This window comes from Phocoena phocoena, chromosome 10, assembly GCF_963924675.1.
Source record: "Phocoena phocoena chromosome 10, mPhoPho1.1, whole genome shotgun sequence".
Classification (NCBI taxonomy): Eukaryota; Metazoa; Chordata; class Mammalia; order Artiodactyla; family Phocoenidae; genus Phocoena; species Phocoena phocoena.
Window position 1 is genome coordinate 61440686 of NC_089228.1, and position 26999 is coordinate 61467684.

General features: G+C 38.7%; 1 protein-coding gene across 9 annotated transcripts in view; it reads left to right on the forward strand.

Annotated features, from left to right (window-relative positions):
• The window catches only part of DST (dystonin), a 496581-nt gene that overhangs the window by 433675 nt on the left and 35907 nt on the right, over positions 1-26999 (forward strand). For all 9 annotated transcript variants that reach the window (XM_065886378.1, XM_065886379.1, XM_065886381.1 and 6 more), the window contains 13 exons: positions 1904-2023; positions 2189-2296; positions 4261-4479; positions 7908-8111; positions 9373-9604; positions 10429-10655; positions 12309-12431; positions 12564-12665; positions 14709-14810; positions 17119-17292; positions 17608-17763; positions 24164-24361; positions 24707-24835. In XM_065886378.1, the coding sequence (XP_065742450.1) occupies positions 1904-2023; positions 2189-2296; positions 4261-4479; positions 7908-8111; positions 9373-9604; positions 10429-10655; positions 12309-12431; positions 12564-12665; positions 14709-14810; positions 17119-17292; positions 17608-17763; positions 24164-24361; positions 24707-24835 (2094 nt within the window). The remainder of the gene's footprint in view (positions 1-1903; positions 2024-2188; positions 2297-4260; positions 4480-7907; positions 8112-9372; positions 9605-10428; positions 10656-12308; positions 12432-12563; positions 12666-14708; positions 14811-17118; positions 17293-17607; positions 17764-24163; positions 24362-24706; positions 24836-26999) is intronic.

The window sequence follows — 26999 nt, forward strand, 5'->3', positions numbered from 1 at the left end:
TCCTCCCGGAGCCTCCTTGTATGCGTTGTGTATAATGCCCAGGGCTCTGAGATGTACTTGTGAGATAGGGTAAAAGTAGGTCTACCCCATCCTCCTGTGAGTCTGCGGAGTGTTGCCTAGTGTCTTAAAAGTATGAACTGTTTTCCAGTTTAGTTCCTTACCTCCACCCTTGTCTCTCCTCCCTTAGTTATCCCCTAACCCCAATCTGGATTTCCAAGTGCTCTTGAAACATTAGAGGTTCTGGCAGTATTGGACTTGAAAATCACAACGTCCACCCCCCTTCACTTTTCCCACTGAGGCTTTGTTAGTTACCATTTATGGTTGGTGCTGTGGTGTCACTTGCCCTCTGTACTCATTTATGGTAACTGGAAGGCATGGGGTTTATCTGATGCAAGGTATTGAAAATGTTCATGCTCTTTGACTTAGAAGTCAACTTCTAGGAATCTACCCTAAGGAACTAATTAGAGATGCCAACAGAGATTTATATACAAGGATATTCGTTACAGGCTTGTTTATATAATAGTGAAAAAATGCAGAGAACCTAAGTGAAAATATCCAGGTATGCTAGAATACAATGATGGTATTTTAAAAATCACATTTATATGACATGGGAAATGTTCATGATAAATGAAAAAGCGGGATATGAAACTGTTTATACAGTATTATCCCAGAGCTTTCTAAGTCTCAACTTCTGGAAGAAAATTCACTAAAATACCAACGGTATTAACTCCAGCTTTTAATTTTCTTCTGTATATTTTTCCATACTTCACAAATTTCTACCATGAACTATTGTTATGCTCAAGAAAAGAAAATCTTTTGAAATATTTAAGAATGCTCTTGAAAATGTTTTCTGCTATTATTAAATGAGATGTAAAAGAATGATACATGAGACATTTGGGGGTATACTCTGCATACATAGAAAGGTATTTCCCATATACACACAGAGTAAATAAATGGGAATATGTCATTCTTTTTGCTAGGGATTTTGTACTTTGATAACAGCATGCTATCTGCATATCATATTAACGTGATAAAGTGAAGGATGAAGTGATTTAAAGATGGTGTCCAGGGCTTCCCTGGTGGCACAGTGGTTGAGAGTCCGCCTGCCAATGCAGGGGACACGGGTTCGTGCCGCGGTCCGGGAAGATCCCACATGCCGTGGAGCGGCTGGGCCCGTGAGCCATGGCTGCTGAGCCTGCGCGTCCGGAGCCTGTGCTCCGCAACGGAAGAGGCCACAACAGTGAGAGGCCCGTGTACTGCAAAAAAAAAAAAAAAAAAAAAGATGGTGTCCAGCTACTGACTTTTATAGCTTCTCAATTTGTATAGTATTCTTTTTCCAGATCTCTTTCCATGTCAGAAAGATGCAGAGTTCCTCATTTTCTTCAGTTATTGCAGTACAGGATCATGAGCACACTATGATTTTTTTTGTTAATTAATTTTTATTGGAGTATAGCTGCTTTATGATGCTACGTTAGCTTCTACTGCACAGCAAAATGAATCAGCCATACATATACATATAGCCCCTCCCTTTTGGATTTCCCTCCCATTTAGGACACCACAGTGCATTAAGTAGAGTTCCCTGTGCTGCACAATTTGTACAGTATTGTTAAAGGGAAAATCCTTACCACCACCAGAGAGAAGGCAGCAGTATTAGCTGTCCTCACATCATTAATGTCGTGTTATGGATCCAGCACGTTTTAAGAGGTTGTGTTTACTTTCTCTGTGGAAAGTTCTCCTTTCTTTATAACATCAGTCACTATCATGGATTATTTCAGGTTGCCATGAAGAGACAAGCTCACATTTTCCATTTGTGTGATAAGGGTATTTGAAAGAAATGTAGATAGGTATTTCTCTGGCACCAGTTACAGGAACTTGCTGACCTGATTATTTATCTTTTGTTTAGTTTGACCAAGCGGCTGATGCAGAGTTAGCCTGGATTAGTGAAACAGACAAAAAATTGACATCTCTGGGTGACATCAGGCTTGAGCAAGACCAGACCTCCGCTCAGCTGCAGGTTCAAAAGGTGAAGACACACATTTCCAGTTGCATCTACATGGTTTGTCAGTGTGCTCCAAGGAAATGCACTTGCATGATTGAATGTAACTTGGTCATTTTAACTGCTTTGCCTAATTGTTTTTGTTTTAGTCATACACTCTTTAAAAAAAAAACTTTGTTTTGGTAAATACAGACATTCACCATGGAGATTTTGCGACACAAGGATATTATTGATGAGCTTGTTAAATCTGGACATAAAATCATGAGCACATGCAGCGAAGAGGAAAAGCAGCCGATGAAGGTATGATCTCGTCCACGTGACTGATGTGAGACTTGTGAGCAAACAGCATGTGTGGGGCTTTCACTCTGAGAAAAGCGCTTTTCCTTTATCCACAGCTGCTGTTTAAACAGCTAAGTCATTAGTTTCAAATAAGGCATTTTTCAAGCTTATAGAATGAGAGTGAAAGGAATACTCCTTAAGGGAATCACCCTGGGGGTAATCTTTTTTAATAGACAGAAAAGCAGTTAAGGTTTGAGTCCTTGAGTAACTGGGATACATTAAGCATCCAGTTAATGTTCTCTGTATTATCACTGTTATTATCAGTATAAATTGTTATTCTGTATGTCAGCTGTTGTTTATTGGCTTCAGGAACATTGGGCCGCTGGAGCTGAAATAAAACTCAAAGTATGTGGTTCTCTCTAACTGAAATTCATTCTGTATAAAGTTACAGTAATCTGTATAGGAAAAAAGGAGCGGAATCATTAAGGAAGTATTCAGTTTATGTAGTTTTAACGATCCTTTACATTGATGGAAAACCAGCCATAAATAAAAATGTTTAGTTCAATTCATATTCAGACATCTGAGAAGCCTAAAGAAATTAATATATATTAATGCTTCTGGTAGGAAAATATCCCATGGCAAAAACAATACATACAAATGTATATGCGTAAGATCACATTTAAAAGACGGTGCAGGGCTTCCCTGGTGGCGCAGAGGTTGAGAGTCCGCCTGCCGATGCAGGGTACACGGGTTCGTGCCCCGGTCCGGGAAGATCCCACGTGCCGCGGAGCGGCTGGGCCCGTGAGCCATGGCCGCTGAGCCTGCGCGTCCGGAGCCTGTGCTCCGCAACGGGAGAGGCCACAACAGTTGAGAGGCCCGCACCGCAAAAAAACAATAAAATAAAATACGGCATTGTTTCTCATCATCAAAAAAAAAAAAAAAATTTTAAAAGACGGTGCATTGTTTTCAAGGTATATATACCATAGGCAAATAGTAGAATGTGCAGTGTATTTTAATACTTAATCTTTTGTTTAAATACTCTACAGTGGCACTTCACTTGTTTATAATTTAATCTTTCCTTTATTATTTTTGTGAAGATTCTGGTGTGAAAAATACAGATGATCATGAGAGAATTTTTGTGTTATTCGGTGGCTTATTGGATTGCTGTTGTGCTTTATCTTTTGCTTTTGGATTATGAAGTGAATTTGTACCATAATCGAGATCTCTGTGACCACCCCATAACAACAGTGGATAGCATAATGTTCTATTTTGCTCCTCATCTATTTAATTAATTTTGCTGACCAGCAGCTCCTCTTAGAATTTCATTTGTGAAAGAGAGTCCTTATGTTTTAACAGAAAGTAATGTCAGTGTTGCCAGGCTCATGCCAGACCTTTCTCTTACCTAGAAGACCTAGAAGAATGGCTGGAGAATTTTGCTTATTATGTTTGGAGAGCTCAGTGTCTTAGTCATAAAAGCTTGAGGCTTTTTATTTATGTTTTTTTTTGTGGTTTTGTCACCTAATTTTTTTTTTTTTTGAGAAGTTCTCCATGTCATCAAATCCCCTGATTTTTGACAACTGCATAGAAATCCACTGCAGGAATATATCATCCTTTATCAGCCTGATCTCCAGTTGTACTTTCAAGACATTTTTTACATTTCTGCTATTTTCTACATGTGTATATGAAATTTTTTTTATTGTAGTAAGAACACACCATTAGCATACAATGGAATATTATTCAGCCTTGAAAAGGAGGGACTTCCTTATGCAACAACATGGGAGGGCCTTTCTTTAATTTAAAATGAACTTTTATACATAGAAGCAATTAAAATCGAACTAGCCTCTGTTGATTTATTCATTTACCATGCATTGTTGAGTGCTGACTCTGCACCAGGTATATTGTGCTGGACAAGCATTCTGGAGTATGTATATGTGTTCCTTGGCCTGCCTGCCCGGTTAAACACATTTTGTCATCTGATTTTCTAGAAAAAACTGGACAAGGTATTGAAGAACTATGATGCCATCTGCCAGATAAACTCAGAGAGGTATCTGCAGTTAGAACGGGCACAGTCCCTGGTTAACCAGTTCTGGGAAACATATGAAGAACTTTGGCCGTGGCTGACAGACGTACAGAGGATCATCACTCAGCTTCCTGCCCCTGCCCTGGAGTACGAAACCCTGAGGCAACAGCAGGAAGAACATCGTGTAAGCTTGGTGCCAGAGAGAGTGCTGGAGACCCCATGGAAAGAGAATCACGATTTTTAGGGTGTTTCTAATGCAGACACCTTCTGTGATGAGGAAGTTTTAGCGTTCTGGTCTGCACAGTTTGCTTACCTCTGAGTTGCTGCCCTGTTGTCCAGTTTTGCAGTGGGACGACACATGTGGGCAGGCACACTGTGTAGGTCATCATGATGTCACAGCTTTTACCCAGTAGTTTGCAGTGTAAACTGAGTACAGAAACAGAATCATTGTTTTAAAATGTTAGAGAAATAAGCTTTCGAAGTACTTTCAACTGATCATGTTGAATTGCTTTCAGTGTACACGAATTTGACTAATATATAGTGGTTAGAGCCATCCAGAATGTAAGCAAAAGGTAGCAATACATGGAAGCAACATCAAACAGACAAGGACATTGAGCTTGGAGAAAATGTACGCTATAACAAATACGTCAAAATAGCATTGTTGTAAGATCGAATTCTGTGAAAAGGAAAAAATGCTGAAGTTTAAAGACAAATTGTCCCCCCACTTTTTTTTTTCTTTTCCTTTTGTACATGGAAATATTTTGAAGTTCTCTGCTTCTATAAGTTTACATGAGTAAACAAGAGAGTATATTTCCATCTACAAATGTCATGTTTTAAACACATAAAATGGCATTATGAGGCCCTCATTTCAGTAGTCTCCGAAATGTTAATGTAGCTTAAAATTTTGCAAGGGTTTGAGTGAGAGGATTCAAGACTGTCAGAAGAAAGTCTGGAATTCTTGTTATTTATGATCTTGTGAACCTGGTTGCTCTCCCAGATCTGTACAAGATGTACCCTGAGACTAATCATTGTGTGTGTGCGTGTGTCAGGTTTAACTCAGGATATATTACATCATTGTTTGAAGTATGTAACATACTTATTAATCTTATTTGTTTACTTTTTTAGTGTATTAACATTGAAGAATATCTCTAAGTATTTGTTTAGAAGAGCTTTAGAGAACACTTTAATGCAAAATGGAAATTTTATGGCGTTCTATCTAAATAATTCAGTGGGAGACTTATAAACTATGTATAATTAAATTTAATTTTAGTAGAAAGGTTATTTTGGGGAGAAATCCTGATGCCTACCCACTGAATGATTTTTAGTATAAAATGTTTCATGGATTTCTTCTACTCTGAAGTGAGATCTGAATAGCTGTTTTCTAGCATAACATCACATAGGACGATAAGGATCATTATTGAATGGAAAATTTCAAAATTGAGTTAATTTTCTTGTTTGGCATCATCTTTCAGTTCTCAAAACAAATGTATGATCTTTATTTAGAAAGGGAGCTTCAAAACTTCGTAGCCAAGTCTTCAAATTGTTCAAGCTAAATTTTACAGAATATTTGCAGCATTTCTTCTGCAACTCTACAGCATCATCCTCTTCACTGTTCTTGGGAACATCTTCTAGTTCATTCTAGCCAGGAATGAAAAATGGCCCCGAGAGCCGTGTTATAAATAAATGGTAGATCTCTTTTAAGTTTACATTAAGTATCTCCAGCATAAGTGGACTCTTAGGATAGCTGCCAAGAATCATTTTGTTACCTATGAGGCAAAAGACATCTCCTGCTGGGCCCTTTCTCCATGTGCACACATCCCCAAGTAGGTATCCCGTGGCTTTTTTCTTGTCTGTCATGGAATGGTCTTAGGAAGGCTCATCTGGCTACCTCCCAGCAAAGGTGTCTCATGGTGATGCTGCACAGGTGAGATCTACTTAGACTCCGGGCCACTCAAGAACTTTCAGCAGAGATTCCTTACTTTACTGAGAGTCTCTTGGTAATCAAAGTGTGAGCTTGTTTTCAAACATGCCTTCGAGAATATTGAAGCCAGAGCTCGTGTGACACGTTTCTTCTCCATGAGATTGCATGGTGGCTGGTCTTACTGTCACCACCTCCATTCTGTAAAACAGCATGAAGATACCAAACAATGTAAAACACAAGTAGGAAATCACAGCCTGGACCAGGGGCTGTGAAGAGCGTGTTAGATTCAGTAGACGTTCCTCCTATTTTTTTTTTACAAATTGAATTTGTGTTTATTTAGCTCTTTTCCAAAAGAGTTTTGAGACCGTCTTCAGAAAAACTTCAAAAATAGGGATAGTACACTGGGGATTGTTCGTGATGTAATGAACCAATTTTCTCAACCACTTTGGAAATAATTTATATGACTGATTTTAGTGGCACTTTTAATAAAAATCTAGGTATGTGGCCGTCCTGGTGATTCTGCTTGATGAATGATGGAAGTTAAAATATTTACAGGGAAAGATCGCTTTCCTCTAGACTGTCTTTCCTGAATATAATTTCTCTCAGAGAGGCTTTTCTTAGGGGCCGGATAGCAAACAGTTTGGAGACACATCTTCTGGTGAGGACAAGAAACTGCTGATTAGGGAACCTCGTGAATAATGGAGTACAGTAGAGGGCACCTCAATGCTGCACGGAGGTCTGCCCCAGAGAAACCTGCAGGCAGTCACGGGAGACCCTGGATTCCGTGGAGTGTAAAGATTCCAGATTGATCCATTTCCCTAGAAGGAATGGGGCTCCACCTGGATTCCACGCCCCCTCATTAGCACCAGTATCATTGTATCTCTTGATTAGATGATACTGTATTATGCATAAATATTCATAGGTCACATATTTTTCCTTAAATACACTTTATAGAGAATGCTCAGTATACAGCTGTGTATTTGATGGATTGATTATCCTTGCAGCCATTAACATTTAAAAATAAATACAGATAGATTATGTTTATATATCATACATATCATATATGTACATAGAACAGACTCACAGATATATAATGTAATATATATGGACGTATTTTGTATTGGTTTACATATAATGTAATGACAGTCCCTTGGGGGCTTAAATCCCCCTAACTTAGCTTTATCAGTCATTGTGCTCTCTCATCATTGTGTCTACCTTCTACTGTGCTTTTTTCCTCTTCTTTTCTTCCTCTCCCTCCCTCTCCCTTCCTTCCTTTTGAATAATTCTTGTATGTATCATGAGTGTGCAGAAACGAATACAGAGAGTTATGGCTCGGTCTCTGTAGGTTGGGAGGTAGTGAGTTCATAATCCTTTCGTGTAATATGACCCTTGGCTAATACTCTCGTCAGACTGTACGCTCTCGGTAGGAAAGGCGTAATGAAACTGGGATTCATTATTTCACTCATCCAGCATTTTTGCCTGTGCCCTGAAAAGGACTTTGACATGACCAGACTGTTGTTTAATCTTTGTGTCAGGGGATCTCTCCCTGGCAGAGGGTTGTACGTTCAGTGCCTTGTGACGGGAGGGTGTTTGTGTGGAGTTTCTTGCCAGCTGGATGCGCTGCGGATGTTGACAGCTGTACTGTGGAGGTGTGCCTCTGAGAAACTGAGACGCTGTTTGCTTTGTTATAGCAACTGCGAGAGTTGATAGCCGAACACAAGCCGCATATAGATAAGATGAACAAAACTGGGCCGCAGTTACTGGAATTGAGCCCGAGGGAAGGCTTTTCTATCCAAGAGAAGTACGTGGCTGCTGACACTCTCTACAGTCAAATTAAAGAAGATGTCAAAAAGCGGGCTGTGGCGCTGGATGAAGCCATTTCTCAGTCTGCTCAGGTAATGCTTTGCGCCAGCAGGTGCGATGGTCTCCCCAACAGCAGAGTGTGGAAAGACATTTCCCGGGTCTGCTGATTCAATTCCAGCTAAAATTGTTTCACTGCATTAACTCTGAGTATTGACGTTTTGGTCTCTGAGGTGATATTTGCCAGTGTCCGATCCTTATATTTCTCCGCCTGCTTATATATAAATAAAACGTAATTTTCAATGATTTAAGAAGCATACAGCTGTCATCGTTGTCCAGATACCTAAATAAGTGCCCATCCAGAGTAGAATGCAGTGTTTGCCATTGGAAGAGATGAAAGAAAGTGTTACTATCATCATTAATGAAACATTCCCAAGACGGCAATAGAAGGAAGACTATGAATGCTAGGCTGAATAAGAAGGAAAACATTTGCAGTTGGAAATCGATTTTTTTTTTTCGTTTTGAAAATACCTTTTTCAAGAAGTTGATTTGCAGTTACCTACAGATTTTCCGTTTTGAAGGTTTTGGTTTTTATCGTTAGATACACTGGCATGAGAGCGGTCCGTTTTCTGTAATCCTGACCGATGATTCCCTTAATGTTGAGGATAGTGTGGAATCTATAAATGAACAAGTGTTCGTAACTTTGCTTCATTGTCTGTGGTGCCTTTGCAAGTGGAAATTTAAAATTCTTTCATGGATCTGACTATGTGTTTGGCCAGGAATTAAATATAAACTTCCATTACAACATCAGGAAGGTTTCTGTTTTTTTTTAATTTTTTTAACATTTTTTAGTTCAGGAAACTCGTAACTTAAGAGTTAACTTCATCTCATCAAAACTGCCCATGAATTTTACATTTAATAATATAACTTTTCGAGGATGCCAAGATAATCAGTAAAAGTGAATAAAACTATCAGTGTTGACAAACACCCAGATTATTGAACCTAATTTTCAAAGTTAATTTGAATTATGGTAAAATGAAGCACTAGTAAAATGCTGCTGTCAAGTGGTCCAATTATATATTAACATATACAGTTTCTTAATGAATTTACTCAGTTATTTGCAAGAAGCAGTCCCATCCCCATAAGCAGTGTGACACATAGAGGTGCCTATGAGTTGTGATTTTAGGAATGTCTTCACACACCAGCTGGATATAACTCTTTGGATGGATGTGTTAACAGAAAGGCCAAGGTTTCATTCTTGACTGTGACATTAGATAGGTGTGTTATCATTTTAAATCCCACCCTTGGCATCACAGGTCTTTTTCTCCATAAATGGCCCTTCTCTTTTACTCCCAGTTCCACGACAAGATTGACCAGATCCTGGAGAGCCTGGAGCGTGTGGTGGAGCGTCTGCGGCAGCCGCCTTCCATCTCAGCAGAGGTGGAAAAGATCAAGGAGCAGGTCAGTGAGAATAAGAACGTGGCGGTGGACATGGAGAAGCTGCAGCCTCTGTACGAGACCCTCAGGCAGAGGGGAGAGGAGATGATCGCTCGGTCCCAGGGCACTGACAAGGACATATCTGCCAAAGGTAATCCTTTCAGGATGAGGGAACCACTGAACTTTACTCAAAATAATTGTGAATGTTCCTTGACAGTCCAGTTGCATATCAACATGCCAGGTTTTAGAAAAGGTATTGCAGATGTGACATGTTTGGGGTGGAAGGGCTGTGCACACCAGTCCCTTGTTAATGTCTTCCTGTGTTTGTGAAATCAGTTGAGTAACTACAACATGTGCCACGATACAAAAACCATATGTTCTCCGGGCCCTTTAAATCAGTTGGTTAAGCATAATGCTAATAAGACCAAACCTAGGGGTATTTTTTCCTCTGACTACACTACTTTATGTCATGGGTACTCTGTCCCATAGCCACAGAAACGGCAACCAGGCCCCTAGCCAAGCACCTTAAATGTCTGAGCTGGGGTCAAAAGGAAGGGCCTGTGCAGAGGTCAGTGGAAATTCACGGTAAGAGGACTCTAGAAGTAAGCCCAAAATGTGTATCCTACTTTGTTGTGTTCCTGAGACTAAGCAGATATCTCTATTCTTGATTTGGAGAGCGTAAAGAATATACTAAGGCCAGCTTTGGTGAACTCAGGTCTCCCCTGAGTTCACATGCCTCTGAGCATTGTCTTTTGTCAGGAAACCTTGGTTCCGGAGGAGCAGGAAACCCTCAGGTCCTGTATTTGCCTGGAAATTTGTACCATTGGGCCCAGTGATACCCAGTAGACTAGGTTCAACCCAAATTTGGTCCAGGTTTAGATCCTTGGAAAATTGAATGATTGTTCCTGGGTGAATGAGAACGTTGTGCTTTATTGCTTAAAGGGTGTGTCTTTTTGATATTGTTCTGCTCTGTAGCTGTTCAGGATAAGCTAGACCAAATGGTTTTCATTTGGGAGAACATACACACACTGGTGGAAGAAAGGGAAGCCAAGCTACTGGATGTGATGGAATTAGCAGAGAAGTTCTGGTGTGATCACATGTCACTGGTGGTCACCACTAAAGATACTCAAGACTTCATCCGGGATCTGGAGGATCCTGGGATCGATCCCTCAGTAGTAAAACAACAGCAGGAAGCAGCAGAGGTAAGCAGAGAATCTCATTTAGAGTTTAAAAAATAGGGCTTCCCTGGTGGCGCAGTGGTTGAGAGTCCGCCTGCCGATGCAGGGGACACGGGTTCGTGCCCCGGTCCGGGAAGATCCCACATGCCGCGGAGCGGCTGGGCCCGTGAGCCATGGCCGCTGAGCCTGCGCGTCCGGAGCCTGTGCTCCGCAACGGGAGAGACCACAACAGGGACAGGCCCGCGTACCAGAAAAAAAAAAAAAAAAAGTTTAAAAAGTAAGTTGTGGTAGCATGAATGTTGGATTCCTTTGGTATAAATATTTGGAATTACGCTATTAGAATTTATATTTGGTTCTGAAAGTGGAATGCACAGAGATGTAGTAGGGGACAGAGTCCACCCACAGGTTTCCCATGGAGAATGTTTATTTAGAAAGTTTCTCTCCATCCCCATTGTTTCTGCCTCACTTCGGGGCCTCGTCATCTCTCTTTCTTGCCTAAGAAAGTAATCTGAGCGGTACCCCTGCCTGTGGAGTCTCTTTTCCCGCCAGCCTCTAACCTTTTTGCCCATTGTCCCTCTAGATCTCCTCTTGCTCTCCTGCTGGTTAAAAGCCCTCAAGGCGTCCACTGCCTACTGCCTAAAGTCCAAACTACCTGAAACACAGTATCAGCCTTTTCCATCCCAGCCTAGCCCAGGCCTGTGTTTCCAAAGTCATTTTTTTTCTACTGCTCCTTTTCCAAGCTCCTTCTCTTATGGCTTTCTCTGAAGCTGCCGTGCTCTTTCTAGCATCTGAATCTTTGCACATTTTATTTCCTTAGCCTAGAATATCTTTCCTGCCACTCTCCTTGGCAGATCCCACTCAAGCTTCAAGGTTCAGTTGGGTTGCCAGCCTCCACCCTCTTGTATACTCAGCTGAGTAAGTCCATCCGTATAACATTCTCATCACGCAAAGGACTTAACGCAGAGCATGACTTATCGTTGACTGTACCTCTGTCTTTCCCAGTGGACTCAGAGCCCCTTGAGTGGAATAGTCATGTCTAATTTTCTCTGTATCTCCGATGCCTGGTTTGGGGCATGTTCATCCTTGGTAAATAAATGCATCTTGAATGAATAAGTGTACTTAACCAAGAAAATGAAAGCAAGGTAGAATACTGCATTTCTGTCGTAGTTTTTGTTTGTTTGTTTGTTTGGTACTTTACATGTCCTGGGGTAAAAATGAAAATCTAGAGTTAGATTATCCTAAATCTACTAAGCAAATTACATTAATTTGTGTGAAGTCTCTGAACTCATATGATACTTACGTCTATTTTAAATGTGTATTGCCAAACTAGTTGGTTTAAAAAACAAAACCAAAATGGCTTTCCATGCTTTTCAGTATTGTCGATTTTTTTTTTGAAAGACTTATTCTGGTATATGTTACGTGGAATTATTTCCTAAATACTGTCTTTATAATAAGCATTTGACATTTGTTCCTCAAAGGACACTGTTTTTCCTTTAAAATGGCTCTTGTGTTCCCTTGTTGAAAAAATTTAGTGCCAAAACTTAGAAAACAGAATGAAGAAAATAAAAATTGATTACAATCCTGCCTCCTAGAAATAACTACCATCAATGTCTGTGTGCATCTTTTTAGTTTCATTGTGGTTTGGCTTAAAAGTAAGGCTGTCATTTCTTATTCTAGGTCATAAGGGAGGAGATAGACGGATTGCAGGAAGAGCTGGATATAGTTATTAACCTGGGTTCTGAACTCATTGCCGCTTGCGGGGAACCCGACAAGCCCATTGTTAAAAAGAGTATAGACGAGGTACAACCTGCATATTTTCTACTCTTATCAGAATGGTTTTTTAAAAGGATTTTTCTAACTAAAGCATATTTGATAGAAGTAGTCGGAAACTTAGCATATGATACTGAAAGAGTTCTAATATTTACATTGTAGTTAAATTCAGCCTGGGATTCTCTAAATAAAGCTTGGAAAGACCGGGTGGACAGACTTGAGGAGGCAATGCAGGCTGCTGTTCAGTACCAGGATGGACTGCAGGTAAGGCTTACCGGGTCTCCTGGAGGGAGGGATCAGGTGATAAGTGATGCTTACAAATTCACGCATCAGTATGTCCCCGGAGCTGCAAGTGTGATGCAGTTAACTAACCTGCTTCAATTCATGCTTTGCCTTTTTGAAGAGATTTCTGACACTGGAGATATGTACAGATTCATATACACCCCTAAACACATTCTTATACACACATTCAGTGAAATTTACTTTGAAAAGAAATATTTTAACTTTTTAAAGTGAAAGTCACAGTATTTTTCATAAATGGCTCAACACCAGACAGTGAAATGGAGCTGAGTCTGAGTTCTGCTGTAGAGTTGAGCAGAATAAGATGAAAGGAGTAAACACTATCTAAAAATATCACTAAGTGTAGCACAAGTCAGATGTAAAGAAATTTGATTTGAAGCCAGTGTTCCCGGTGAACTAAAATAGATTTCTATTTTATTAGGTCATAATCTGTCTTGCAAAAAGTGTTTTCTTCTTTCCCATGTATGTAATTCCTTTTAATGGTTGTTTTTCACATCCCTCAAGGGTTCTCATTCAGTTCATTAACTCGTTTTTAAGTTTATTTTTTTAATATTAAAAATTCTCCTGTCAGTTGAGGCCAACTCAGGGATATTTCTCTCCCTACTTTCCTTAACTTTATTCCATTTCCTAACAGAGTGGCAGCAGTTGAATCCTTCATCCAACCATATGGAAAAGGCCTCTCTAAGTATTTCCATAACACCAAGAGAATATTATTTTTAAAGCTCAGATGAGAACATCTTTTCCCTTTTATTAGGCCACTTCATTTCTATATTTATAAAAATAAATATCACAAGCCCAGCTTTATGCCAGCAGAGAAGTGTTTTGAACTTTGCAAATATATAAAAAATTCACTACAAGTGACACCTTATTATAACCCCCCCACTCCTTTTTTTTTTTAACCAAAGTGATAATTTATTGGTTGGATAGCAGTGGCCAGTAACCAGTCAAGCTCTGCGTCCATCTGTGAGGCCAGATCGTGATTTTCACATTCGTTTGGCGGGTCACAGAGGTTGTATCCTCTCCTGGGGCTGGAGATGGCTCTGCCACCACTGCACCCGTTAGCCCCAGGAGGTCAGGGTCACAGCTGGACACGAAGGCTTGTCTCATCACCGTTGCTAGAAAAACAAGGCCCATCACAGGTCCTGCTGTTCCTAGGTCAGTAGCATCACATGTGTGGGGATGAAAGGCAGTGAAGGATTAAAAGAGCTGTAGGTAAGTGTCCAAAGCTGCAGACACTCCAGAGGTTTCAAGGTTTGATTGTAAAGTGAAATGCATTTTATTTCCCAAGTTGCTGCCCACGTTCTTAGGGTTTATCATGATCAGTTTAAACTACCAGATATTTCCCAGGGTTTTTTTCTCAGTACTGTATGGCCTGGCAACTTCATTAAATGGCAGAATAATTTTGTATATTCAGGACCTGAAAAAAAAAATGTGAGTGGAGCCTTTTTAAAAAAGATTGTTTGTGTTGCCTAAAACGAACAAGAAGATAGGAGATTTTGAAGTTTTGTCGCAGTTCAGAATAATGGTCTTAATCATTATATGTGCAAGATTTTAATGCTAATCTCAGTAATACAGAAGAGTTTACTTGAGACAAATTGTTTCACGTGCCAAACAGTAAACTTCTTGATTATTTGAATGAACAGATGGGTTCTCAATAAATTTATACAATCTGCCTTTTAGGCAGACAGAGTACAGAGAATTTTATTTTGTGTGGTGAATTTATAAAACTTTTTTTTTTTAAATAGACTTTTCTTGAAAGTTCTCAATATTCTAAGATTCTATTCAAGATAGAATTTCTTCTACAAATTTGGATGCAAAATTGGAGGTTTCATCTGTTTCATATTTGGGATAACTGTTCCAGTATATTGCCACTTTTACCTTATTTGTAAAACAGGCTCATTGCTTAATATCTTTATAGATTTATGATTATACTTTTCTGTTGCACTTGAGGTGTTGTAGTAATTTCAAATATACTGTTATAATAACATGACCTAACGTGTTTTTCAGGCAATATTCGACTGGGTAGATATTGCAGGTGGCAAATTGGCTTCATTGTCTCCAATTGGAACAGATCTTGAAACTGTCAAGCAGCAGATTGAGGAGCTGAAGGTATGGGTTGGAGCTGAGAAATTCATCAAACGTTGCACTTTTAAGTTCTTGATTCGTGGGATGCTTTATGCAAATTTATTTTATATAATTGAAGTGTTACATTTTGATTATGGAACTGGTTTAATATAGTGCCTGCACATAATAGGTTATGTATAAGTGCTCGTTAAATAAAGGATACAAAATACTAGTAGTTTTTCTTACTAAATCAATTCCTGTTCATTATAGAAAAATCAGAAAATGCAAATTAGCAAAACAAAATGTTTTGTTAACTAACTCTGACACTAACCAGAGTCAAGCACTCGTAAGATTTGATTTATAGCCTTTCATATATCCTCATACTGGGTGTAGGATGAGGTATGGGGTCGTGTGTGTGTGTGTGTGTGTGTGTGTGTGTGTGTGTGTATGTGACATATTACATATGTATACTATACTGTAAGGATTTTTAGAACTTTATTATTCTGTAGTGTGTTATTGTCACTGATACATATACAGCAACATTTCTGTTTTCTTTGTTGTGTTCAGAGTAATTCAATTAGTCCAACAGGCTAAAGAAGGATCCCGTGGGTAGATGGGATTGGATGGGATCATAGTGTTTCCCAAAATGTTTGTTTTGTAAATGCTTGTTGTTTCCCATCTGCTTTCCTCTGTAATTTTTTTCCTTTGTGGTTCTTGATCTCCAGCTGTGAAAATGGCTGAACCGTTTCCTCTGAATTCCTCTGTGCTGATGCTCATTTATCAAAGTGGGAGCAGCTATTTCCTCCCTAATTTTAAAGTCTCTATCTACAGAGACATCACAGCCCTTTCAATGAACTCTACTAGATTTTTACATAAAATTATTATCTGGCTTTAAAAGAGTAGCATTTTTATTTCTAAGTGTGATATAGAATATTTCATTTAGAAAAAAATTGTTTCTTCTTGAGAATTTTACTGTTACCATCATTAGATGGTGATTTTTTTGTTTTACTCTGTCTGCTCATGTAGTAAACACATGATATCCTTTATGTACAATTACAGGTGTGGAGGAGGGTTTATTTTGGGTTTTACATATATCTCAGCAGTTTTCATACAGCACACTGGATGAGGTGCTTGCCCTTAAATCTGGTGTCTGAAGTTGCATCTCCCTTCATCCACTTACTAGCCAAATGGCCTCAGAAAATTTGTCTAACTGCTCTCACTTCTGTGTCCTTACCTTAATTGGGGATAAAATGATTTTCTTTATAAGTTTATTGAGAACAACTTGACTATAGCAAGTGTTCACTATGCTTTTGTTATTATTTTTAATTATTATTTTAACTTGCTTGAAAAAAATTGATACTGCTTAGCCATTAATTGTTTATTATTTAATTATTTACTATTAGAGATTAAAATCAATACTTTATGAAAAGACAGTTTCATATTACATGTAACCACTGGCTAACCTGTATTGGTTGGCAAAGCCAGGATTATTACCTACATGTCATTAAGCACCAAGTGAGAGTAATGTTATTCTGAGTCAGTGCAAAGGATAAATAAATACTAATAAACACAGCATAGCAGGGAATTCCCTGGCTGTCCATTGGTTAGGACTCAGCACTTTCACTGCCGGGGCCCGGGTTCGATCCCTGGTCAGGGAACTAAGATTCCCGCAAGCCGCATAGCATGGCCACAAAGAAAAATAATATAAATGAATAAATAGACACAGCATAGCTACAGAAAACACAGAGTGTTCAGTGACTGCAAGATGTGTGTGTGTTTTGAGCAGGAAATAATGTGAGTTTCTTAGAGATTTTTTTTTCTGGGTTTCATATATGTCAATATATAGTTTGTTTTCTTCTTTCCTATAATTTCAGAACTCATTTATTGAATATGTATAATTAGACCCTGGAAGAAGTTCATCCTTGAAATTTGTTAGTTCTTTATTGTAGAGAACAGAAGTGAAGTAGCAAAATTATAAATAAAAAATCGTTCCATCAGAAAACGTTGAATGAAAAGATTTCTTTTTTTTAATCTAATTTTTATTTTATACTGGAGCATAGTTGATCTACAATGTTGTGCTAGTTTCAGGTGTGAGAAAAGATTTCTTTTCATCATTTTTTATCTACAGTTTTTTCATCAGTAAACCCTGTGTTAGATTTTATTCCTCGTCACCCCACCCCAGTAAAAAGTGTGAATTAGAACAAACATCTAACCTGTAGAATTTTTGTTTAAAGTTACTGAAGAGAACCTGCTGTGTAAAAATATAAATAAAATAAAATTCCAAAAAAATAAAAAGATAAAGTTACTGATGTATAACAAATTTTCCTTGTATGCCTCCTTTTTTAAAAAATAGCAATTTAAGTCAGAGGCGTATCAACAACAGATAGAAATGGAGAGACTGAACCATCAGGCAGAGCTCCTGCTAAAGAAAGTAACAGAAGAAAGTGATAAACACACTGTTCAGGACCCACTGATGGAGCTGAAATTGATATGGGACAGTCTGGATGAGAGGATCATCAATAGACAGGTAAATACCAATTTCAGGTTCATATAATAATGTAAAATAACTGTTAAAGAGTAAAATTAGGGGATCCTGGACATAAACTTCAGAAGCCCCTAAATTCTTTTATTTCCTTGGAACTTTTCCTGCTTCTCACATGCTGTTTTTTTAACCACAAAGTTTCAAACTTAAAATATATGAGGATATGATGATTGGGCTTCATTGGATTTGCTTAAACACTTATGCAGCATGAGGCAATTGAACAGTTCACTCTTGTTTTATAAATGTGGGTCATCCATCCTATCAGACTCGTGGATCGATTGTCTTCCTCTCTGTCTGCAGCACAAGCTGGAGGGCGCTCTGTTAGCACTGGGGCAGTTCCAGCACGCACTGGACGAGTTGCTGGCATGGCTCACGCACACTGAGGGCTTGCTCAGCGAACAGAAGCCTGTCGGAGGAGACCCCAAGGCCATTGAAATTGAACTCGCCAAGCATCATGTACGTAGCTGTTACTGCATCCTCTCTTTCTTCTCTCTGCATTTATAGTGTCACCAGATGTTTCTGGTCTGCTGATTTTTTAGGCATTTATGGTTTTAACCCATGTTCCTATTTGACATTGGCAACATAAGGTTGAACTACTTAAAATGCACTTCTTAAAAGGTGATAATCAGGCTTCCCTGGTGGCGCAGTGGTTGAGAGTCCGCCTGCCAATGCAGGGGACACGGGTTCGTGCCCTGGTCCGGGAAGATGCCACATGCCGTGGAGCGGCTGGGCCCGTGAGCCATGGCCACTGAGCCTGCGCGTCTGGAGCCTGTGCTCTGTGACGGGAAAGTGATAATCAAAATGTTTTTCTCATTGGTCAAGGCAGTTATTGTCAAAAATAGCAAGAATGGGGAATTTTTGGCTAAACGTTAGGAGGACTGCATGATCAACACTGGAGGTTTAAATTTCTGATTATACCTGTGCTTGGATGAAGGTAACATAGTTTTAAAAGCTGTTGGGGGCAGCCTGGCAAGTCACAGTTACCCTGCAGGCTCTGTGTGTGTTTCCTCTGGTCACCCTTCCCTCCACACGTCTCTCCCTTGCTGCGTTTTGGCTTGTCATATATTTCTGTCTGTCTGTACATCTCTCATCATGTTGGGGTTTGTCCTTCTGTTTCTTTCTCTTACTTTTCACTGGCTTTTTGTGTCTTAGTCCTTTTCTTTCCGAGGTAGTTTTTTAAACTATTTATTATGTTTAGAAGAGTTTTTACATGTCATGTACTTGATTGAAAGCTTATAAGTGGAAAATTTTTATCTTGAGATATATGCAAAATAGTTTCATATGTTGTCATCTTTGTGGCACTTGGTTGATGATTATTAACAGAAAATTCCCCGTCTTAAGTCACCGAGGCTTAATGAATAGAATTTATGCCCAGTAGAGTTTATCCTGACATTCAGCAGGCTTTCATAGAACTTTTAACATACACATTATAGTGGTGTCTTACTTAAAGTTAGGTCCTTAATCCTAATCTTAAATAAGTTTTCCTTGATTATCATATAGAAACATTTGATTATTTTACATATTAACAGCATTTTAAAATAAGAGGTTTATAGCACTTTAAGATCATGATATTTTTGATTATTCTTGCTTTAGTTCTTCTTCCTTCATGTGTTTCCCCACAGTAATTGTTCCCTAATTTAAATATTTTTCCTTTTTTACCTCTTTCTGTCTGTATTTATAATCATTGCCCAGCCATATCTGATTAAGCAATTAAGACTTATTTTGCATCATTAATATCTGTCCTCATTTAATATCTATATTATACCTTTGCTAAGAGCAATAATGACCAGTCACACTGACTCTGCATGTAACCAAAATGTTTATTCTCACAGGGTGAGTTTATAGCATTTACATTTTCATAAACTCAGCCATTGTCCTAAAAGTCACATACATCAGTGACAGGAACTTTGTAGAAGATGGTAGCGGTGGGAACATGCGGCACCCTGGTCCAGTTATTTTGGCAGAGATGAGTTAGGGACCTTTAGTTTCCTTTAGTCAGGGATCTTTTCTCCTTCCATTCCTTTCTTTTTAAAAAAATTTTATTGAAGTATAGTTGATTTACAATGTTGTGTTAATTTCCACAGTACAGCAAAGTGATTCAGTTATACATATATATTCTTTTCCATTATATTTTATCACAGGATATTGAATATAGTTCCCTGTGGTATACAGTAGGACCTTGTTGTTTATCCACCCTCCATATATTACTAGTTGGCATCTGCTGGCCCGAAACTCCCAATCCTTCACTCCCCGCTCTGATTCCATTTCTGAAGGTCAAAGTTCAAGGACTCAGAATTGCCAGCACAATTGCTGGAGGAAGGGAGGGAAGATTCCCATCCCTGTCCCGCCTTCTTCTCTGGCTCCTAGGCCGTGGCTTATGTAGCAGGGCTCCGACCATTTATAAGAACGAATTTTATAGAATTATCTTTTATGTTTTGACTGTGAAAATATTTAACTCCTACCTTTTGAAAGTGGTGCCTACGTTAACATATCCAAGTACCTGCTTCTTATAAAGATCACTCCTTACTCAGTTGATTTTATAGCTTTTGAAAAACCTCCCTCACCAGATGCCTCAGAACACAAGTGGATGGAGTCAGAGAAGCAGTGATCAGGGACGGTTCGTGCCCTTGGCTGAAATCCTTCTGGTCTGGGTTTCCCAGATGTGGGTTGTCCCTCCCAGGACAACAGATGACACTCCTCGTCTCTCCTGTTGCCAACCCGAGTCTGAGTGTAGGGGGAAGGGTTATCACAGACTTTTACCAACAATAGAGGAAGGTTTCTTCTGGTTTCCAAAAGCACAGCAGTCTTCTTGAAAGGAAACTGTTACTAAGCTTATTTGTTCTTTGAGGTAATTCTTTTCAGTATAAGAAATTGATTTTTTTAGCCTGCAGTTGTTTTTTGCACTTACCACTCCTGCCCCATGTTAGTGCATTTAAGTGTTATTAATCTATTCTTATATTCCCACTGGATAATAGAATAAGAAGGCATTATTTACTGGGATCTGTCATAGGCATTTCATATCGCATTTTCTAGTAAGAGAACAGCTAAATCGTGGAATGCTGGACTCACGTATTCCCCAGTAAATGGTGAAATCTCTTTCCCTTTAATGTTAGGGCCTCCTGGGGTTCGTTCCTGTCACCTGAGCAGTTAACTGTAGCACCCTTAAAACCAGAGACGATAAAAGGGTATTCTGTGGGCTTCCCTGGTGGTGCAGTGGTTGAGAGTCCGCCTGCCGATGCAGGGGACACGGGTTCGTGCCCAGGTCTGGGAGGATCCCACATGCCACGGAGCGGCTGGGCCCGTGAGCCGTGGCCGCTGGGCCTGCGCGTCTGGAGCCTGTGCTCCGCAACAGGAGAGGCCAAAACAGTGAGAGGCCCCCATACCGCAAAAAAAAAAAAAAAGGTATTCTGTGATCATTTGTTTCCTTTTTTTTTTTTTACATCTTTATTGGAATATAATTGCTTTACAATGGTGTGTTAGTTTCTGCTTTATAACAAAGTGAATCAGTTATACATATACATATATCCCCATATCTCTTCCCTCTTGCATCTCCCTCCCACCCTCCCTTTCCCACCCCTCTAGGAGGTCACAAAGCACGGAGCTGATCTCCCTGTGCTATGTGGCTGCTTCCCACTAGCTATCTATTTTACGTTTGGTAGTGTATATATGTCCATGCCACTCTCTCACTTTGTCCCAGCTTACCCTTCCCCCTCCCCATATCCTCAAGTCCATTCTCTAGTAGGTCTGTGCCTTTATTCCCATCTTGCCCCTAGTTTCTTCATGACCACTTTTTTTTTTTTTTTTTTAGTTTCCATATATATGTGTTAGCACACGGTATTTGTTTTTCTCTTTCTGACTTACTTCACTCTGTATGACAGACTCTAGTTCCATCCACCTCACTACAAATAACCCAATTTCGTTTCTTTTTATGACTGAGTAATATTCCATTGTAGATATGTGCCACATCTTCTTTATCCATTCATCTGTCGATGGACACTTAGGTAGCTTCCATGTCCTGGCTATTATAAATAGAGCTACAGTGAACATTGTGGTACATGACTCTTTTTGAATTATGGTTTTTTCAGGGAATATGCCCAGTAGTGGGATTGCTGGGTCATATGGTAGTTCTATTTTTAGTTTTTTAAGGAACCTCCATACTGTTCTCCATAGTGGCTATGTCAATTTACATTCCCACCAACAGTGCAAGAGGGTTCCCTTTTCTCCACACCCTCTCCACCATTAATTGTTTGTAGATTTTTTGATGATGGCCATTCTGACCGGTGTGAGATGATATCTCATTGTAGTTTTGATTTGCATTTCTCTAATCATTAATGATGTTGAGCATTCTTTCATGTGTTTGTTGGCAGTCTGTATATCTTCTTTGGAGAAATGTCTATTTAGGTCTTCTGCCCGTTTTTGGATTGGGTTGTTTGTTTTTTTTGTTATTGAGCTGCATGAGCTGCTTGTATATTTTGGAGATTAATCCTTTGTCAGTTGCTTCATTTGAAAATATTTTCTCCCATTTGGAGGGTTGTCTTTTGGTCTTGTTTATGGTTTCCTTTGCTGTGCAAAAGCTTTTAAGTTTCATTAGGTCCCATTTGTTTATTTTTGTTTTTATTTCCATTTCTCTAGGAGGTGGGTCAGAAAGGATCTTGCTGTGATTTATGTCATAGAGTGTTCTGCCTGTGTTTTCCTCTAAGAGTTTGATAGTGTCTGGCCTTACATTTAGGTCTTTAATCCATTTTGAGTTTACTTTTGTGTATGGTGTTAGGGAGTGTTCTAATTTCATTCTTCTACATGTGGCTGTCCAGGTTTCCCAGCACCATTTATTGAAGAGGCTGTCTTTTCTCCATTGTATATTCTTGCCTCCTTTATCAAAGATAAGGTGACCATATGTGCGGGGGTTTATTTCTGGGCTTTCTATTCTGTTCCATTGATCTATATTTCTGTTTCTGTGCCCGTACCATACTGTCTTGATTACTGTAGCTTTGTAGTATAGTCTGAAGTCAGGGAGACTGATTCTTCCAGCTCCGTTTTTCCTTCTTAAGATTGCTTTGGCTATTCGGGGACTTTTGTGTTTCCATACAAATTGTGAAATTTTTTGTTCTAGTTCTGTGAAAAATGCCAGTGGTAGATTGATAGGGATTGCATTGAATCTGTAGATTGCTTTGGGTAGTATAGTCATTTTCACAATGTGATTCTTCCAATCCAAGAACATGGTATATCTCTCCATCTATTTGTATCATCTTTAATTTCTTTCATCAGTGTCTTATAATTTTCTGCATACAGGTCTTTTGTCTCCTTAGGTAGGTTTATTCCTAGATATTTTATTCTTTTTGTTGCAATGGTAAATGGGAGTGTTTTCTTAATATCACTTTCAGATTTATCATCATTAGTGTATAGGAATGCAAGAGATTTCTGTGCATTAATTTTGTATCCTGCTACTTTACCAAATTCATTGATTAGCTCTAGTAATTTTCTGGTAGCATCTTTAGGATTCTCTATGTATAATATCATGTCATCTGCAAACAGTGACAGACTTACCTCTTCTTTTCCTATTTGGATTCCTTTTATTTCTTTTTTTTCTCTGATTGCTGTGGCTAAAACTTCCAAAGCTATGTTGAGTAATAGTGGTGAGAGTGGGCAACGTTGTCTTGTTCCTGATCTTAGTGGAAATGGTTTCAGTTTTTCACCATTGAGGACAATGTTGGCTGTGGGTTTGTCACATATGGCCTTTATTATATTGAGGTAAGTTCCCTGTATGCCTACTTTCTGGAGGGTTTTTATCATAAATGGGTGTTGAATTTTGTTGAAAGCTTTCTCTGCATCTATTGGGATGATCATATGGTTTTTCTCCTTCAATTTCTTAATGTGGTATATCACGTTGATTGATTTGCATATATTGAAGAATCCTTGCATTCCTGGGATAAACCCCACTTGATCATGGTGTATGATCCTTTTAATGTGCTGTTGGATTCTGTTTGCTAGTATTTTGTTGAGGATTTTTGCATCTATGTTCATCAGTGATATTGGCCTGTAGTTTTCTTTCTTTGTGACATGTTTGTCTGGTTTTGGTATCAGGGTTATGGTGGCCTTGTAGAATGAGTTTGGGAGTGTTCCTCCCTCTGCTATATTTTGCAAGAGTTTGAGAAGAATAGGTGTTAGCTCTTCTCTAAATGTTTGATAGAATTCACCTGTGAAGCCATCTGGTCTTGGGCTTTTGTTTGTTGGAAGATTTTTAATCACAGTTTCAATTTCAGTGCTTGTGATTGGTCTGTTCATATTTTCTATTTCTTCCTGGTTCAGTCTCGGAAAGTTGTGCATTTCTAAGAATTTGTCCGTTTCTTCCAGGTTGTCCATTTCATTGGCATATAGTTGCTTGTCGTAATCTCTCATGTTTCCTTTTTAAGAGTGCTAATTGTAAAACATGGCAATGTATTAATTTTATATTTGAACATATAGCAATATATATCTTCGAAATTGTTTACTCAGGACATGAAAATTAAGTTCAGTTAAAGTGAGCTTGAGTCAAATGAATATTTTTAGAGCCTTTTAACTATAATCTCTATATACTTAATGTCATCAGTTTCAAAACTCTTCTAGTGGGAAGAACTAGCTATGTTCTCAACATAATCATTTCAGGGAATGTTGGTAGATTGAAGAGATACCCAATAAAGCTGCAAAGTTAAGGGAAAGGAAGTTCACCATTTTAAAAAGTTCATTAGTACTAAAATTCTATGTATCTGTTGTAGCTTCAGAACGTTTCATAACCAGGAAATAAAAGAATTGCATTAGAAGTGATGCTAGCATGTTACAAACTTGCGAACATATTAAGTGTTAATCTGAATATTTTCAGGTGCTCCAAAATGATGTATTAGCCCATCAGTCCACCGTGGAAGCCGTGAAGAAAGCAGGAAATGATCTAATCGAATCAAGTGCCGGAGAAGAAGTCAGCAACCTTCAGAACAAGCTAGAGGTTTTGAATCAACGCTGGCAAAATGTTTTGGAAAAAACAGAACAAAGGAAGCAGCAGCTGGATGGTGCCTTGCGCCAGGTGAATGAGAGAATAAATCCTGAAACTTTTTGGTGCCTTCAAGACCAAGATGACATGGCATTTTTTTTATTGGTTTTCACACCCCTGTTTAGTTTTTATACTTCAAGGAGAAGAGTAAAAAAAAGTGGGATAAAGGACAGAGCTGAGAAGAACACAGCTCTCCAGTTCTTAGCATGATAGTTTTATTGCTGGTTCTCCTGCTGAAGAAAAGCAAGTGGTCCAGAGGCCCCTGCCCTTGTTCAAAATGCATGGAGAGGCTTAGCAGGCTGGGATTGTTTAAGCTTCATTTTTGGCTTCAAAGTGACCATATCTGGGGCCCAAACTTGAACCTCTCTCTCACTCCAGGCTAAAGGGTTCCACGGCGAAATCGAGGATTTGCAACAGTGGCTGACCGACACGGAGCGCCATCTGTTAGCATCCAAGCCACTGGGAGGTTTACCGGAAACAGCCAGGGAACAGCTTAATGCCCACATGGTAACTATATTATTTCCTACAGCTCTAGCCTCAGATTAAGAAACTGACTACTTTGTGTAGGCCCTGATGATAAACAAACTGTGGGAGAAGGTTTAAGGATATCCAGTTTTGCAGCAGAAATCTCTATATGTAAGTGCTAGAAACACTGTTGATTAAATTTTTAAAGTCAGAACGTATTCTTTATTTTAAAGTTTAGTGTGTCAGTGTATGAAAAGAGGTTTTAGCAGTCTAGGCATTTTTTAGAAGCAGACCTTCCCCCATAAAATGATAAACTTGTATGGATAGTAATATAACATTGGGTAAATTATAAACTGTGGCTCCTTGAGTGGAAAGAAAAATCCCTAAAGGAATCAGAATGGACTTAACAATTACTGCTGTGAGCATGAGATTCCCACCCAGTTTCATGGAAGGCTGGAAAATATGTTCTTGTTCTGTGAAAACGAAGTTACCTATTTGCTCCTTTTAATGGTGATGGGGCCGTATCTTCAACCTCACACCCACCAGGTTTGGATAAGAGGAGGCTTCTGTTTAATTGTCTGACCGGGAGCATCACATCATGCCTGTGGGCTGTTCCCGCCCAGAGTGTGTAGCGCTGTCAACTCTTAAAGATAAGGAGGAAAAATAATGAAACTTGAGACTCTGGCTTTCTTTCCTAGAAGTATGGGCTGAGAAATTAAATTTAGACTACATTTGACCTATTGACATTTCCTATTCGTGTCCCATCATAATTTAGCTCTAAAAGTTCTAAGAGAAAACAGTCTTTTTCAAATGTTGAATGCTTCTTAGGAAATAAAAGTAGAAGTACTTAGGGATTTGGCAAAAGAAATGGGCCATTGTACGTGAAAGTCTGTACTCTTTAGTCATGCCTAGTGTTGTTGTAAGATCTTACTAATAAAACTGCACTTGTTGGGAATAATTTTGAATTTGATGATTTGGAGAGGAAGTGACCATCTTGTAGGTGGAGTGAAGAAATACAACAGAAGTAACATCTTATTCATTTCACAATTGCCATGAGCAGTTAAAATGAATCCTATTAATCCTATAGAGAATTTCCTAGAATCTCTATTCCTCTTTTAGAAAATCATTGTGTATGTGGTTTTCTTGTTGTTAATATGTTGTTTTCTTGGTGCTACAAGGGACCCATTTGTTCACTGAAAAAGTAATTGACTAAATAACTTGGGAGCACTTGTCTTTTCCATAAAATCTGGCTGTCTTCCAGATACCTCCTTACTTTCCTAGAAGTACTTGCATAGCTATTACAGTCCATTAAGTATACGTTTAATGAATTCTTGAACAAACATGCATGAGATGGTTCTCTAATAAATATTTTTAAATGGTAATTTAGAAGAATATAAGTAAAAAGTTGGAAAGCAAAGAGCTTATCTTTAGAATATTTTATTTTAGAAAAATATTACTTATCAGCATATTTGGTTTGGGTAGGATGTTTGCTGATATCATTTGCCAGATTATAGAATTCCATGATTTAAGAAATTCTAAAGAGTTACTGATACTTGTAATACTGTTTTAGTCATGTTCTTTTGATTTGGTTCTGTTAGACATGAAGGAAACTAGAAAACTTGGAGTATTACTGTTTCCTGAGATTTAGCTGTATTTAGAAGCTTTGCTTTGATTAAAAGCTTTCAGTGGGTGATATTGTAAATATGTTGAGGGAGGGATTTTTTTAAGGTTTAAGAAATTACAAAGTTTTGAGGCAATAAAAATATTCTAGAATTAGTAGTGATGGTTGCACAGTCTTATGAATATACTAAAAACACTGAATTCTAGACTTTAAAATGCTGATTTTTATGGATTATATCTCAATTTTAAAAATTAAAAAGTTGGAAGTGTTAGTATGTAATTTTTCAGTGGGAGCTATGATTTGACTCACATTGTAATTGAATCGATGGAATAGAACTGGTCTTACTTTTGACGTGAGTGTAACTGGTGTTTCATTTATCTTAAATTCTAAATTTGTTTAAGCAGTATTTTTATACTCTCTAGAAGATACACACTGCATTCTAGTTGAAAGCTTTAAAAATGTTATAACTGAGAAGAATATTCATAGGACCACAAGTTTGGCTACTGTGATTCCAAAGTCTGTGTCATCAACTTAAATGTCTTACTGTACTGGGTCTTCACCTTCTATCCGCTGTGTGTCTTCTGA